Genomic DNA, 17,831 nt, shown 5'->3' on the forward strand with positions numbered 1-17,831 from the left:
ATGTCAAATTAGAGAAAACTTGTGAAATCAATAATATTTTCTCACAAAAGTTTAGGAAAAATACATTAAAATATTTTAATATGTTGTAAATTTAAAACATGATTATATATGAAGTCATAATCTTTTCGTCATAATAAGGATAAAGCCCAAAGATCTTATCCTGGTTTTACTTGCATCTTGCATTTCTTTCATGAATCTCATTATTGATTGAAATATTTTTTTCCATTCTTCTTCATGAACCCACCCTTCTGTACTTTTTAAATAAAAAGTTAACCATTTTTTTTATATCACCCTAACTGCTATCTCAGCTCTTGAATGACCACTGGTGGAAATGGCCACTGAATTGGGAGAGATGTGGTTTCTGAAAGTAGAAGCTACTTGGTAATAAGAAGCCACTACAGCTGTAATTATAGGGCTAGTGTCAGCATTGCTGGAGACATGGGCACTATCTGTATCACTCTGTTCTTCCCCATTGAAGGAGAGTTCAGCAAGCTTAAATTCAAGGTTTAAGGAGGAATGCTATTGTTTGTGAAAGATCTTCCAGTCCTTAAGTCTCCCTCCTTTCTCCAAGAGTAAAGTTTTTCACACTATTTTGAGAAAATCCTGTGGGTAGTGTTGATACGAGTGGTCCATCTGGCTATAGTCACGATCATTTCATAACTCATTACAAGCTAAGTTATTTCTATTGTTTAAATATATTTAGTGTTAAAAATCTTAAACTTATCAGCAAATGGATTTTGCAGCATTAAAAAAGTATAAGTGTACATAAATAATGAAGACATGTAAGTGTATATGTGCATGGGTGTGACATATATACTGTAGTGTTTGAATTATGCATTTACAAGTAATTTATATTGCTAGTTGTACCAATGGTGAGATGTTGATTGGCGTAGATGGATAAGGTTTGGGGCTGTTTAAATATTTTTTAATATTTAAAATGATTACTAAATTTAATTAAACAGATATAAGAATTTACTTTCTTCAAATATTTGTTTTCTAAATGGTTGATGTAGAAATTCCTAAATATATATGTATAATACTTCAAATTTAAATTGGTATGAGTCTTTAAAAGTTAAATAAATATAAAATATGTCATGATAATTTTCCTTAACTTTAGAGCAAACTATCAGGATTGTGTGGAAACTTTGACAAATGTACTTCAAATGATATGACCACATCTAATAATTTGGAAGTAAGAAATGCTCAGGTGTTTGGAGATAGCTGGGCATTAGGACAGGTAAGTTAAATACTTGCATTTAAAACTAAGCAAAAAAAATTAGAATTTTTTTCCACTAGATCATTTTATCCTTACAGGAAATTTTATTTAGGTAATAATATTTTTAATAAGGTTTTTATATTAGTTCACAGTTAATGAACTACTTTTATATGTATATATATCATCTCATGTAAATCTTAGGACAACTCATTATGTAAACATAGATTTTGTTCTCCAATTTATAGATGAATAAACTGAAGCTCAGAGAATTAAATGACTTTTGTGACATATAGAGCCAGATAGTGGCAGAGGTGATAGTCAAACTCCTTCGTTGTTTTGCATGTTTTCCTCACTAGAGCATAATGCCTTATCTATGTAAATTCATTTCTAATACAACTTTCACCACCTCAAAGCAATGAAAGAATGAAGTCAGAATTTCTTAATGTTTATTCTCAGAACATGACTGTTTCTTGTTTTACTAGTGTTCCATAAGAATAAAGGTGTATGTGTGTATACATGCTTATGTGTAGGGTTGATTCGTGGTCTGCCACCTTTGGGATCAGTTAGATGAATTCAGTTAGACATTTCTCTTTTGAAAGATTTCTTAAGGCTTTAAAAGTCTATAAATATGGGATGTGTTTGAAGGATTTCACAAATTTACTGACATAGAACCCTTGTTTTTATTTGTCAGTTGTCAAGAAAATTGTTCTCTGTAGAATACACTGAAAAATTTGCTGAGCGAACTCAGAAAACAGTGTAACTTGAGAAAGGGTCTACCATTTCTGTTCTTTTTAAAAATCTTATTTAAGTTATACAAGTTCCATCATATTTCATGTATACAGATTTAGGAACTTAGTGATACTTTCCACCCTACCCTCCCTCCTGCCCACACTCCAACCCTTCTTCCTCCTACCTTTCCCATTCCCACTCTTAATTTTTACAAAGATCTACTTTAAATTAACTTAGTGATCATAAAATAAACTCTACACCAAGTAAAAGAGTTCAACAAATAGTATGAAGAAAAGAGAGAAAAAAAAAGACCACTGTTCCTTAACAGAAGAGACAAGGGCTGTAAACAATCATTGAATCACAAAACATTCATTTCACTCCAATACGTTTTAGGTACTCTATTAGTTACCTTGGATCAGTGAAAACATATGCTAACTGTCTTTTTGAGACTGACTTATTTCACTAACTATGATGGTTTATAGTTGCATCCATTTTGTTGCAAAAGACAGGATTTCATTTTTTTTTTTGCAGCTGAATAGTATTCCCTAGTGTATATATACCATACTTTCTTTATCCAGTCAACAGTTGATGGTCATCTGGGTTGATTCCATCTTAGCTATTTTGAATTGAGCTGCAATGAACATGGAGGTACAGATAACTCTTTCACCTGCTGATATCTTTGGTTTGCGTAAATTCCCAGTAGTGGGATGGCTGGATGATATGGTAGGTCTATAATCTGATTTCTGAGGTAACTCCATACTGTCTTCCATAGTAACTGCACTGGTTTATATACCCAGCAACAGTGATTAGGGTATATTTTTCCCCACGTCCTTTCCAGCATTTGTTGCTTGTTGATTGCCGTATGAGAGCCATTCTAACTGGGGTAAGGTGAAACCTCACTGTGGTTTTGATTTACATTTCCCTGATGGCTAGTGATCCCGAGCATTTTTTCAGATATCTGTTGGCCATTTGAATTTCCTCTCTTGAAAGATGCTTGTCCAAATCCTTTGCCCATTTCTTAACTGGATTGTTTGTTTTATTGTTGAATTTCATAAGCACTTTATATATTCTGGATATTAATCTTTTATCAGTTACATAGTTTGCAAATATCTTCTCCCATTCTGTCATCCATCTCTTCAGTTTGCTGAGTATTTCTTTTGTAGTGTAGAAGCTTCTCAGCTTGAAGTAATCCCATTTGCCAATTTTGGTTTTGATTGCCTGTGCCTCTGGGGTCTTTTCCAAGAAGTTTTTGCCTATGGCTATGTCTTGCAGAGTTTCCTTAATGTTTTCTAGTAATTTGATGGCTTCAGGTCATAGATTTAGGTCTTTTATCATTTTGAGTGAATTTTTGTGTAAGGTGACTCCACTGAAAGACTACTGGAACTCTTAAAAGAATTTGGTAAAGTGGCAAGATACAAAATCAACACACAAAAATCAGTACAATGTATACATTGTCTATGAGACAATGAAAAAGAACTTTCAAAATCAATCCAATTCACAGTAGCTACAAAATATTAAATACCTTGGAATAAATTTAACCAAAGATGTCAAAAATCTCTACAATGAAAATTACAGAACATTAAAGAATGAAGTAGAAGAAGACATCAAAAACTGGAAAAATCTTCCATGTTTGTCGCTCCCCCTCTTCACGGAGGAACGACACAGGACCCTGCGCTGTTCTTTCGTCTGCTTGGTTCTTCCCGGGTTGGCTGCTGGTTCTTCCCGGGTTGGCTACCGACCCTTCCACCTCCGTGGAAGGGCGGTTCCCCCTGCCACTTTCGCCACTTCCGCGGGGGAGCAGCACACCGCCGGCCGGCTCTCTTGGGGGCTGCACAGGTGTTCCTTCAGATAGATGTTCCCGGTGCATGCTGTCTCTCTCCTCCTTTATAGTCCTCTTCCACCAATCCCAACTCTGCTACCCACACGCCAAGTACACTGCTCTCCTCCAATCAGGAGCAGGATCAGCTCCTGCAGGTCATCACTCAAGTTGGCGAGAGGCAGCTGCATAGAAGCTGTTTACTCCTCTCCCAGCGCCATATTGTGGGAGAGCAGATGCATAGAATAAGTCTTAATTTCAGTAACTCAGTCTAGTCCGAGTTGCTCCCCACACATGTTCATGGATTGGAAGAATCAATATCACCAAAATGTTCATAGTACTGAAAGCAATTTACAAATTCAATGTGATCCCAATCCAAATACCAATGAAATTCTTCTCACATCCAGAAAAAATGATGCTAAAATTCTGTGAAAACAAAAGAGATCCTGCATAGATAAACTAATCTTACACAACAAAAACAAAGTCGGATGTGGGGAGCAACCCAGACTGGACTGAGTTACTGGAATTAAGACTTATTCTATGCATCTGCTCTCCCACAATATGGCGCTGGGAGAGGAGGCAACAGCTTCTACCCAGCTGCCTCTCACCAACTTGACAAGCTGCAGGACCTGCTCCTGATTGGAGGAGAGCAGCGTACTCGGCGTGTGGGCAGCCGAGTTGGGATTGGCGGAGGAGGACTATAAAGGAGGAGAGAGACGGCATGCACCAGGAACATCTAAGGGGAACACCTGTGCAGCCCCCGAGAGAGCCGGCCGGCGGTGTGCCGCTCCCCTGCGGAAGTGGGGAATGTGGCAGGGGGAACCGCCCTTCCACGGAGGTGGAAGGACCAGCAGCCAACCCGGGAAGAACCAGCAGCAAACCCGGGGAGGGCTGAGCAGACGAAAGAACAGCGCAGGGTCCTGTGTCGTTCCTCCACGAAGACGGGGAGCGACAGTCGGAGGCATTACAATACCAGATTTCAAGATATATATATATATATATATATATATATATGGCACTTATAATCAAAACAGCCTGGCAGTAGCACAAAAGCAGATACAACAGAATAGGAACTCAAGAAGTCAATCCACACATCTATAACCAACTTACAAAGGAGAAGGAGCTAAAATCAATCCCTGAGGCAAGGAGTTTCTTCAACAAATGGAGCTGGGAAAAACTGGATCTCCTCACGCAAAAGCATGAAGCTACACCCTTACCTTCACCTTATGCAAAAATCCACTCAAAATGGATCAAAGACATAAGTCTACATCTCTTTTACTTTTTTATCTTATTTTTAATTGATAGGCATATTTGAAAACACAATTTCCTGATTGGTTATTATCTGGCTAGTTATGTTGCTGTTTTACCTAATTTAGTTTATATGTCTAAATCTTTTTTAATGAATGAAAAGGGGATTGGGTAAAACATCTTGTTTGGCAAAATTTGTGTAGTGTATTTTAGTGTCATCTGTACTTAAATATGCAATGATTATATTTTCAATTGCAAAATATCTACTACTTGAGAGGAACAACATTCTTTTAATTATGACTATCTTATGTCTTCTCAACCTTTAGAACTTTTTGAAGAAAGTTTTTACTTTTCCCCCATGTGAAAATAAATTAAGGAATAAGAATTTCTAGTGGCCGGTGCCGCGACTCAATAGGCTACTCCTCCACCTGTGGCGCCGGCACCCAGGGGTTCTAGTCCCGGTCAGGGCACCGGATTCTGTCTCAGTTGTTCCTCTTCCTGTCCAGCTCTCTGCTGTGGCCCGGGAGTGCCGTGGAGGATGGCCCAGGTGCTTGGGTCCTGCAACCGCATGGGAGACCAGGAGAAGGCGCGTGGCTCCTGGCTTTGGATCAGCGCGCCAGCCACAGCGGCCATTGTGGGGTGAACAAATGGAAAAGGAAGACCTTTCTCTCTGTCTCTCTCTCTCACTGTCCACTCTGCCTGTCAAAAAAAAAAAAAAAAAGAATTTCTAGTAATACTAAATATTTGAAGTAATTAAATAATGTTAAACCACCTAAAATGGGTTTTCTTACTCAGACCTAATAGACAAAGCTGAAAGTCAAATCACTTTTTCATTTAATATGTTCTCATTAATGCTTCATGTTTTCTATGATATACAGGCACTTAATATGAATAAAACACTATCTTTAACTTTAAGGGGTTTAGAACATAGTTTAATAGGTGAGGTAGAAAAATTACAATAATAGGCCGGCACCGTGGCTCACTGGGCTAATCCTCCACCTTGCGGTGCCGGCACACCGGGTTCTAGTCCCGGTCGGGGCGCCGGATTCTGTTCCGGTTGCCCCTCTTCCAGGCCAGCTCTCTGCTGTGGCCAGGGAGTGCAGTGGAGGATGGCCCAAGTGCTTGGGCCCTGCACCCCATGGGAGACCAGGATAAGTACCTGGCTCCTGCCATCGGATCGGCGTGGTACACCGGCCGCAGCGCGCCGGCCGCGGTGGCCATTGGAGGGTGAACCAATGGCAAAGGAAGACCTTTCTCTCTGTCTCTCTCTCTCTCACTGTCCACTCTGCCTGTCAAAAAATAAAAAAAAATTAAAAAAAAGAAAAATTACAATAATAATTTAGTGGCAAATATAGTACTTTGATAGAAATGCACACAAAATGGGAGTCATGATGGTCCAAGGAAGTTTCCTGGAAAAGGTGCTTAGAAGTGAATCCTATAACATGCACAGGAGATTAGAAAGTGAAGTTAATGGGAAAGAATGCAGCAGGAAAAAGCAGTGGCAATTATCCAGAGGGTGTCAGCATTTGGAGAGAGCATGGTACGTAAAGTGAATTTCAAGAACTTAAAGGCGGTTGTGGTATAGGTATTGAAATAGGGAATGGCTGGAATGCAAAATATAGAAATGCAAAATATGATGGCTCGGAAGCCCTTATAGTATAGCTAGAAATGCCAAGTCAGTGGAGATTTAGAAGATCACATAAATTTCAGATTACATTAAGATGCAAATCATTAGCATCTGTTGAAAGACTGTGGTAGGAAGGAGAAACACCAGGATTCAAGAACATCCCCTACCTTCCTGGCTTATTGGGTGCATGCTAGTTGTTCCTCCCTAAGGAGGAACATCAAGGCAGAAAGAAGGTCTAGGGGTGGTGGGGGCAAGACAATGATGTAGAAATTAGTACAGTTTGTGATGCGTTGGGGCAGAAGTGATCAGAGATATTTAGCTGGAAATAACCAGTTTTGAAATTCAAGGAAGAGAGACTTGAGATAGAAATAGAGATTGGGCAATTATTAATGCATTCAAGTTGTGGAAGTCAGAAAAAGTGTACAGAATGAGAAAAATAGAGGTTTGAGGATGTAATCATTTTTTAAGATTTAGTTTTTATTTGTTTGAAAATCAGAATTAAGAACAGAGATGGAAAAACTGGCCGAAGCCAGGAGCCAGGAGTTTTGTTTTGGTCTCCCACGTGGGCCAGGAGCTCAAGCACCTGGGCCATCTTCTGCTGCTTTTCCAGGCACATTAGCAGGGAGCTGGATCAGAAGTGGAGCAGCCGGTACTCAAACCAGTGCCCATATGGGATGCCAGTACTGAAGATGGTGACTTAACCCACTATATCACAGCGCCAGCCCCAATATAATCTTGCAAAGCAGGGCAGAAGGAGACTTGCAAATATCTACCGTGGTAGGAGAATGTCCAGTGGAAAACTGCTGTCAAAACCAAACGAAGAGAGATGTGTAAGAAGGGCCAAGAACTAAACAGAAGCAAAGGTAGCAAAAGGCCAAGTAAGATGAAGACTGAAACATTGCCATTATATTTAGTAATAAAAAGGTCATTCATGACCTTTCTCAGATCATTTCAGGGAGGTGGACGAGGGGAAGCAGAGACCCACCTTGCTGCTGAGTATACGGGTGTGAGTTGATAGACTTGAGAACACTGAACTCAACAGAAGATGATTTGTGACAATGGAAAAAGTAGAAGTTCAAGGACAGAGGCTCATGCAATTTTTAATGTCATGTAAATGCTTCACTTAAGACAATTTAAAACTTTTCTTCACTCTATTTCTAGTATTGCCATGATTATAATATTCTGTTTATTTGCTTTCAAAAACAATGTACGCTATGAACATCGAGTTGGATGAGAGCAGGTGCTTTAGGTAATGCTTGTCTGAAAGGACAAGGATATGATAGATATAATGGCTGGAGCTGGGTAAGTTACTTTGGTTTTAGCTGAAGAAAGCACTTCTTCAAAAATTATATTTTCTCCTTTCAATTTTTTCAACAGTGTGAAACTCCAGAAGAAACCATGAGGCCCTGTGAGGCACATCAAAACAAATTTCCTTATGCCAAGAGAGAATGCTCCATTTTATACAGTGATGTTTTTGCTCCTTGTCGCAATGTGGTAAATGAATACTTTACTAAACTCACAAACGTAAGGGGGTACCACTGTATAGATGATATTGGTAAGACAAGACAGCTAATGGAACTGTCCTTCAGCCTTTCAACTATACTGCCTAACCACTTAGGAGCAGAGATTTGTTAGTTTTCTATAGAAGTGATGTATTTATTTGATCCACTTTCTCTCTGATTCCATCTCATTTAACAGTGTACCTTTGAACATAATATTTGCAATGATCTGATATTATTTATATATAATATATTTATATATTTTATAATATATTATATATTATTTATATATTATTTTATGATCAAGGGCATAAATGTTTATCCATCTTCAAAGGACATCATCAAATTGGCTTTTCTCTTCTTAACCCACATTTAAAATGACTTTTTAAAAAGACATTTATTTATTAGAAAGGCAGGGATAGGAGAGAAGGAGACACACAGAGAGAAAATCTTCCATCCTCTGGTTCACTCCCAAAATGACTGCAACGCTGGAACTGGGCCAGGCTGGAACCAGGAGCCCAGAGTTTCTTCCAGGTCTCCCACATGGTGCACAGGTCCAAGCACTGGGGCCATCCTCTGCTGCTTTTATGTGTCCATAGCAGGGAGTTGGATTGGAAGTGGAACAGCTGGGTCTCAAACTAGCACCTGTATGGGATACCTTTGTTACAGGCAGCGGCTTTACCCACTACGCCACTAAAATAATTTTAGAAGCACATCTCAAGATGAATATAATTTATTCTAAAATTCATCGTTCTAAACTCTTTCTCCACATAATAACTTCAGTTCTCAATAGAATTTTGAAAAATAGCTTGATATAGTTGTAAAACTCGAACAACACTCCTACTGCGTACCAAAATAATGCCAGTGGTGTCCAGGAAAGGCACTCATATGATTGAGTTGTGAGCTAAGCTGGTTGCCCTTTTCTTAGAACACCATTTTTACTTGACAGGCTAAATGACAGGCAAACATGATTATTTGAAGATGTTTGACAGATTTTTTTTTTTAAATGAGTGACTTCAAAGAAAACATCTGATGCAGGGCTGACGCTGTAGCATAGTAGGCTAAGTCTCCATCTGTGGTGCCAGCATCCCATATGGGCTCCTGTTCAAGTCCCAGCTGCTCTTCTTCCAATCCAGCTCTCTGCCTATGTCCTGGGAAAGCATGGAAGATGGCCCAAGCACTTGGGCCCCTGCACCCTGCTGGGAGACCTGCAAGAAGCTCCTGGCTGTTGGCTTCAGATTGGCCCAACTCTGACTGTTGCAGCCATATGGGAGTGAACCAGCAGATGGAAGACCTTTCTCTCTGTCTTTCCCTCTCTCTCTAACTCTACCTCTCAAATAAATAAATAAATAAAAAAAAAAAAAAAAGAAAAGAAAGTACCTGATGATATTCAAGGTCCTTGATAAAATTTGAACTTTCAACTGAAATTTAGAATATTATAAACCTTAGACCCACCACTGAGCTTTAAAATTTTGTGAGATTTAATGAACTTCATGATACAGATGGTGATGTTAGTAAATGTGACTTGTCATGGCCATATGGAATAAAAAGAATCAGTATGGCTGAGAGGTGCATAAGTCAATAAATTTTCAAAGTGGCCAGTGTAGAATGTTGTACAATCATGCAGCACTAAAAGATCCATGTAAAGGGTGAGATAACCTAAAAGGTTTTGGTATAGAGAAGTACAGATTTCACAATTGCACCTGTGCTTTGAAGAAGCAACAATTTGAAGTTTGATAATAATGTCAAAGACTATCAGAATTTCCTGAGAAATATATTAAAACACTCCTTCCTTTCCTACTACATGCATAAGAAAGGGTGGGACTTCACATACTTTAACAAAAAACAAACAAAAAAATAAAACATTGCTAGAAACAGAATGAAGTAATAGTTATTAGAATCCAATTGTGGGGCCGGCGCCGCGGCTCACTAGGCTAATCCTCCGCCTTGCGGTGCCGGCACACCGGGTTCTAGTCCAGGTCGGGGCGCCAGATTCTGTCCCGGTTGCCCCTCTTCCAGGCCAGCTCTCTGCTGTGGCCAGGGAATGCAGTGGAGGATGGCCCAAGTGCTTGGGCCCTGCACCCCATGGGAGACCAGGAGAAGCACCTGGCTCCTGCCATCGGATCAGCGTTGTGCGCCTGCTGCGGCGGCCATTGGAGGGTGAACCAACAGCAAAAGGAAGATCTTTCTCTCTGTCTCTCTCTCTCACTGTCCACTCTGCCTGTCAAAAAATAAAAAAAATTAAAAAAAAGAATCCAATTGTGTTATTAGGCCAGACATTAAAGAGCTCCACAAAAATGTAAAGCATCGACTCTTCTCACAGATTTTTTGGGGATATTTTTCACTAAAAATATGTTATCATATGTTTTCTACATTACCATGTAATGGGTTTATGGTGTTTTGAAAATCTATGTTTTATTGTCTAGAATAATGAATATTGATAGATATAATCCTGTAAACAGATGCTCTTTGGGGATCTCTGCAATTTCAAAGAGGGTTAAAAGTGTCCCGATACAAAAAAGTTTGAGGGAGGCAATTAAGGAGACTAGAAACCTGTTGATAAAAAGGATTGCTGGAGCCGGCGCCGTAGCTCACTTGGTTAATCCTCCACCTGTGGCGCCGGCATCCCATATGGGCACCAGGTTCTAGTCCCCGTTGCTCCTCTTCCAGTCCAGATCTCTGCTGTGACCTGGGAAGGCAGTAGAGGACGGCCCAAGTGCTTGGGCACCTGCACCCGCATGGGAGGCCAGGAAGAAGCACCTGGCTCCTGGCTTCGGCCATTTGGGGGGTGAACCAACGGAAGGAAGACTTTTCTCTCTGTCTCTCTCTCTCTGCTGTCTATAACTCTACCTGTCTGGAAAAAAAAAAAGGGGGGGGGATTGCTTTTGTGACTTCTCAGAGTTTCTAAGAACCATATACTTGGGAAAAAATAGCATAATAGCATGTCTATTCTGCAGTCCAGAGCCATAGAGTTTACTTGGTTCTTCTGGTAACCACTTGAAAAGAAAAACTAACACAGGGGGCTGGTGCTGTGGCATAGCAGGTAAAGCTGCCGCCTGCAGTGCCAGCATCCCATATGGGTACCTGTTTGAGTCCTGGCTGCCCCACTTCCAATCCAGCTCTCTGCTAAGGCCTGGGAGACAGTGGAAGATGGTCCAAGTCTTTGGGCTCTTGCACCCACGTGTGAGACCTCCAAGAAGCTCCTAGCTCCTGGCTTTGGATCAGCCCAGCTCTGGCTAATGTGGGCATCTGGGGAGTGAACCAGCAGATGGAAGACCTCTCTCTCTCTCTCTCTCTCTCTCTCTGTCTCTCTGTAACTCTGCCTTTCAACTAACTAAATAAATCTTTTTAAAAACTTAACACAGGAACTGGCCTATGAAACAACACACAAATGAGGGATACCAAACTCTGTTTTTTTTGATTTTTCTAAAATAATGAGAGAGAGAGAGAGAGAGAGAGAGAGAGAGAGAGAGAGACTCTGACGCCATTGGCATTGCAAATGCCCACAACATTTGGAACTGGGCCAGGCCCAAGCCAGGGGCCTGGAACTCAATCCTGGTCTTCCAAGTGGGTAACAGGGACCCAGCCACTTGAGATGTTATCTGCTGCTTCCCAAGATACACATTAGCAAGTAGCTGGAATCAGGAGTGATACCAGGACCAGAACTAAGGCACTCTGAAATGGGATGCAGGAGTCTCAAGAAGTATCTTAATTGCTGCATCAAATGCCCACCCCAACCTTCCTTCTTCTTCTTCTTCTTTTTTTTTTTTTTTGACACATAGAGTTTAGACAGTGAGATAGAGAGACAGAGAGAAAGGTCTTCCTTCCGTTGGTTCACTTCCCAAATGGCCGCTGCTATGGCTGGTACTGCGCCGATCCGAAGCCAGGAGCCAGGTGCTTCTTCCTGGCCTCCCATGCGGGTGCCCAAGCACTTGGGTCATCTCCACTGCCTTCCCGGGTCACAGCAGAGAGCTGGACTGGAAGAGGAGCAACCAGGACAGAACCCGGCGCCCATATGGGATGCCGACGCCACAGGTGGAGGATTAGCCAAGTGAGCCATGGCACCTGCCCCCATCTTTTTTTTTAACATATTGTCAACAACATATTAAATTTTGTCAGCTACTTAACAAGTACACTGCAAATAAAGTACACTGATAAAGTAAATATGTGTAATTAGAATACATATTACCATTCAATCACTCGGATATTGCCTAAGAGGAGGCTGCAAAATCTACATGAAGTATAATTTGAAGCAGAACATGCTTTCTTGTAATGTCATGTGAATATGCTGATAATGAAATAATTAATTTCTAAAAACATTCATCAATTTATCACAATGTTGAAATTGTATTTATTCATTAATCTTATTATTTGCTTTGCTAGTTCTTTGACATGACATTTACCTAAGAATTTCCTGCCTCCTATGGACAGTATAGATTTTTGAGATCGTGCGAATTCTCTAGATGGCAGTGTTTAGCTGATAATATCATATTATGAAAAATACCAAAAGCTTTCTTTTAGAGGGCGAATTTTAATAATAGTACCTACTAAGGAAAATCATCATGACTTAAAAATTAAATCATCTTTCACTCCCTTTTCAGATTGATGTTACATCTTTTGCCAAAAACTGCCATGAAGATACGTGTCAATGTAATCTTGGTGGGGATTGTGAATGTTTGTGCACTAGCATAGCAGCATATGCATACAAGTGCTGTCAGGAAGGCGTGTCAATTCACTGGAGACCATCTACTGCCTGTTGTGAGTTCTCTGCTTAGACTTGAATTCTTTCCTTAGTAGAGGGTTAATCTTATGATTATAAAATAGAGTGAAAGTACATCATTATGAAAACTAAAAGAAAAAAATAAGAAAGGAAGGAGGGGGTAGGGTGGGTGTGTGGGTGGGAGGGAGGGTAGGATGGGAAGCATCGCTGTGCTCCTATGTCTGTATATATGAAATACATTTGTTCACATTATATAAATAAAAGAAGAACAAAAAAAGTGGGAATCTTTTAACAAGATCCATTAATTTGTTGTTGCATCACGAAACAATGGTCATGAATCTTATGGAGATAGAATTAATTTACCACTGCTAAATGCTATCTTCCTTTAACAATTATGCTTGAAATATATCAAAAGTATTTATAAAAAGAAACACATGAGCTAAGTTTTCTGTGGTGTTTGAATGCTGTCATTCCAATTTGAAGTACAAATTATATGTCATCTTTGGAGAAGCCGTTTATGACTCCAACTCTTTTATACCTGGGAGACTTCACTGTTCTGATTGTCAAAAATGTATTTTGAGAAAACATCTCGAAATTGCTTTCATATTTGGCTCTTTAAATATTTCTTTTACTTGTGTAGGTGACAAATTATCTGAATATTTCACAAATTGAAAATTTTCAGGTGACTTTTCTAAATTAGCATTTATATTTGCTTACCTTTAAAACAACCATGATAGTTAATTACAACACGGCACCTAGCAGAACCCCCTTTTCCTGGAGAAAGTTCATAAACAGTGATGCCACTCTATGTTCTTTCACGTGGTTATGGGCGAATAGATAGTCATCTCTTGTACATATCCAGATAATCTCTTGCTTCTTAAATACTTTATTTTTTTTCTTCCAGCACTTGACTGTGAATATTACAATGAAGGTATGTAACATTTTATATAATTTTTAAATTTGTGTATTTGAAAAACAGAATGAGATAGAGATCCTCTATGCCCTGCTTCACTCTCCATGCGCCTGCAATTGCAAGGGCTTAGGTCAGTTCAGATATAGGAGCCAGGAACTTAATCTGAGTCTCCCAGCTGGGACCCGACCACTTGGTCCATTACCTGCTGCCTTCCAAGTTGCACATTATCTGGAAACTGGAATAGGAAGTGTAGCTGCGACCTGGACTGAAGTATTCTAGTATGAGATGTGAGTATCCTAACAACTAGACCAACTTGCTGCCCCCTATGTGACATTTTAATAAAGAATATCACCATTCTATTAGATGCATTTTCAGATTAAAATGTTTTTGAACAACTTGTTCAGGGTACAAGGTACAAGTATTTCATAACTTGGTACATAATGCCATGAAAGCTCTTTCATTTCTGTAAGTTCTCTAAGCATTTGTGTTAAAATTTCTTCCTTAAAAATAAAACTGTGTAACTTAAGTTCTCAGATTTAATAGGGCCTTAATCAATAAAAATTGTTAAAATTTTTGTTAAACTTTTTTGTTAAATTGTTAAAATGACTATAAAATTTTTAAATTCTTAGCATTATATATAAATATGGACATTGTTCAGATTTTTAAATTTTTTTTAAGATTTATTTATTTGTAAGGCAGAATGACAGGGTAAAAGAGGGAGAGGTGGAGAACCAGAGATCTTCCATCCACTGTTTCACCCCCAATTGACTGTTTCAGCCAGGGCTGGACTAGGCTGAAGTTAGGAGCCCAGAACTCTCTGGGTCTCCCACATGGGTGGTAGGGGATAAGGCACTCAGGCCATCATACTCTGGTTTCCCAGGCCCATTAGCAGGGAGCTGGATTGGAAGCAGAGCAGCCAGGACTCGAACATGGGATGCTGGCATTGCAATCAGTGGCTTAACCCTCTGTCCTAAAACAGCTGCTGGCCCCTTATTTTTAATTGATAATATTGTATGTATTAATGGAATACAATGTGTCTTGATGAATGTATACATCATAGGAAGTTGAAGTCAGGCTAATTAGCATATCCATCACCTCAAATATTTATTATTTCTTTCTGATAAGAACATCTAAAACCTTCTTTTAGCTGTTCAAACTTGAAAAAAAAAGAGGTAATCATGTCATTTGTGACAAAATATATAAGCCCAGAAGACACTATGCTAAGTGAAATCAGGCAAGCACACAAATACCAGAAGGTCTTACTTACATGTGTGAAAGAAAACAGTAGAACTCACAGAAGTAGAGAGAAATGGTTGCCCATGGCTGCGTGGGGGAGCGGTGCCATGTTCATCACAGAACACAGTTTCAGTGACACAGCAAGGACGTGTTCTTGTGGTCTGGTGCACAGCATGGTGACTCTAGTCAAGTTTTTACAATGTTGTAAGAAGCAAAGAAACAGAAGAATAGACGTGATGACAATGTAAGGAATTTATTTTATCATTATTAAAGGCAAAAGAAAAGAATGGGAACTTATTAACAGTAAAAATATTACCCCTTCCACTCATCTGCATTTGCAGTCAAAGGTCTGAAAGGAGATGCTGCCTAAAACTAAGGCACAGATCCAAGAAGAGACAGAGAACTACAGGTACATCCTCAGTGAAAATGCCGGAAGATAGCAGAACTGGAGTCTGCCTATCGTAGTCTATTTAATGATAGGAAGGCATAGCTACCGAAACTCAGTTCAGACAAGAGTGATCTAAAGAGGGGTCCATTGTACTAAACCTGAGTACTTGGGGTGGCTTCTTCAGCAAGAGAGAAATAGGTCAGTTGGAAATGTATAAAGAAGATTAGATAAGGCTGGTGCCGCGGCTCACTAGGCTAATCCTCCACTGTGGCGCCGGCACACCGGGTTCTAGTCCCGGTTGGGGCGCCGGTCCTATCCTGGTTGCTCCTCTTCCAGTCCAGCTCTCTGCTGTGACCCGGGAGTGCAGTGGAGGATGGCCCAGGTCCGTGGGCCCTGCGCCCGCATGGGAGACCAGGAGGAAGCACCTGGCTCCTGACTTCAGATTGGCACAGCGCACCAGCCTTGGCAGCCACTTGGAGGGTGAACCAACAGAAAAAGGAAGACCTTTCTCTCTGTCTCTCTCTCTCTCTTACTGTCTAACTCTGCCTGTCAAAAAAAAAAAAAAAAAAAAGACTAGATAATTTTAGAGAATTAGAGATGATAATTTAAAAAGAAAATTGGTGTTTAGATTTTGTTTTTGTTACATTTATGGAAACTTGATGGATGAAAAATTCAACATTAAGAAAAAACTCTCATGGTTAAAGAAAATATAACCAAAAATATTTCCTGCCCAAAATTTTAAGCACACACACATATAAGGTGGGGCAGGGTGGGAGGCTGGGGAAAGAGACAGAGACAATCTCAATCCTTTGGATTCTATGATTACAATACAGTTGATTACGCAGTAATAACAATGTTAATAATAATAGCTTTTGTTGTATTAACTACCTTTCCTATATAATTTAAAATTAAACATATTTTATTGTATTATCATAAGTCTGTTATTATTAACACTTTACAGATGAAGAAATTGAAGCACGGAATGTTTAAATAACTTTGCCAATGTCCCTTAGCTATAATGTGGTAAACAGGAATTGTAAACCATCCGACTTCACAATCAGTAAGCTTGGCTCCATGCTATGTGGCCAGATGTGTGGTTAACACATCTTACTGTAGGAATGATCACCACATATTATTATCACCACATATTATTATCACATATTTTACATAATGTACACAGACATCAAAATCAGAAAATGCTCCAATAACTTCCCCTCTTAAAAAAATTCCTGTCTCACACAGTTCTGCTGTGCCTTTGTACTTTCTGGCGTTCCTTCTGCAGACCGTTGGATGATGATTATATTATCTAGTTTTCTGTGATGCAGGAGAAACCTCAAAGTTGATTCATATCTCAGTTATATTTAGAACTTTAAATGGAATAGAGATTGTGTTGATGGTAAATTAACCTCATTTTCATTACTTCTAACAAAACTTTTTTTCAGTGTTAATGAACTTGTCACTTACAGATTTAAAATTACTCTGGAATTTAAGTTTGGTTCTAGGCTGACTACCTTTTTACTGTAGTAAATATGTTGCATCTTAGAGGGAATCATTTGGGTGATAAAAGGTCTTAGACTTCTCTGCTCAGCTTTATCGTACTTTTTCTTTTTTATAAACATGTATCACACATGAAATTCAATAATTCCCAGAACAACAAAATATTGTATAAATATATTTGTCAATCCTCTTCTCATGTAATATAACTTACTAAGGAGGGATGGCTTTTAGAATACCATGAAGGTGTTCTTCCAAAAGTTCTTTGAAAATCTATACTACTTTTCATTCCATGTTTCTATGAGCCTTTTGAAGTGCCTCATTCTTGCCATTGATATAGTTAAACTTCTTATATTTATTGAGGATAGATTAGCTTCTTATAGTGTTTAAGATGAAAGGCTACCAGACCAAGTTTTTCATATAGGTCTGCTTTACTTATATAAATACCTATATACATATATATCATATATATATATACATCCATAAACATATAAAAAGTATATAAACATGGACATGCATATATAAATATAGACACATATATACATATACTCAATTGTATGTGTATATATTCAGAATATGTATGTATGCCAAATTACTATTTTGAAAATAGTTCAGTTATTTTATTAGTAATAAATTTTTATCACTCCACATTTTTAGAGCATTTTTTGGTTATTAAAATTTATTTCAGGAGTTGGATTAGCAATGTAGTGGATAAAGCCACCACCTGCAAGGCTGGCATCCCATATGGGCACAGCTTCAAGTCCTGGCTGCTCTACTTCCAATTCAGTTCTCTGCTAATGGTCTGAGAAAAGCAGTGGAAGATGACCCAAGTACTTGGGCCCCTGCCACCCATGTGGGAGACCCAGATGAAGCTCCTGGCTCCTGGCTTTGACTTGACCCAGCCCTGGCTGTTGCAGCTATCTGGGCGTGACCCAGTAGATGGAT

The 17,831-nt window shown here is 39.3% G+C and overlaps 1 protein-coding gene across 4 annotated transcripts in view; it reads left to right on the forward strand.

Moving 5' to 3' along the window:
• The window catches only part of OTOGL (otogelin like), a 172,440-nt gene that overhangs the window by 92,124 nt on the left and 62,485 nt on the right, over nt 1-17,831 (forward strand). For all 4 annotated transcript variants that reach the window (XM_089309054.1, XM_089309056.1, XM_089309055.1 and 1 more), the window contains 4 exons: nt 1,118-1,237; nt 8,014-8,130; nt 12,737-12,893; nt 13,760-13,786. In XM_089309054.1, the coding sequence (XP_089165180.1) occupies nt 1,118-1,237; nt 8,014-8,130; nt 12,737-12,893; nt 13,760-13,786 (421 nt within the window). The remainder of the gene's footprint in view (nt 1-1,117; nt 1,238-8,013; nt 8,131-12,736; nt 12,894-13,759; nt 13,787-17,831) is intronic.

The sequence above is a fragment of the Oryctolagus cuniculus genome, chromosome 11 (genome assembly GCF_051225735.1).
Source record: "Oryctolagus cuniculus isolate XC-2025 breed Fujian yellow rabbit chromosome 11, ASM5122573v1, whole genome shotgun sequence".
Taxonomy (NCBI): Eukaryota; Metazoa; Chordata; class Mammalia; order Lagomorpha; family Leporidae; genus Oryctolagus; species Oryctolagus cuniculus.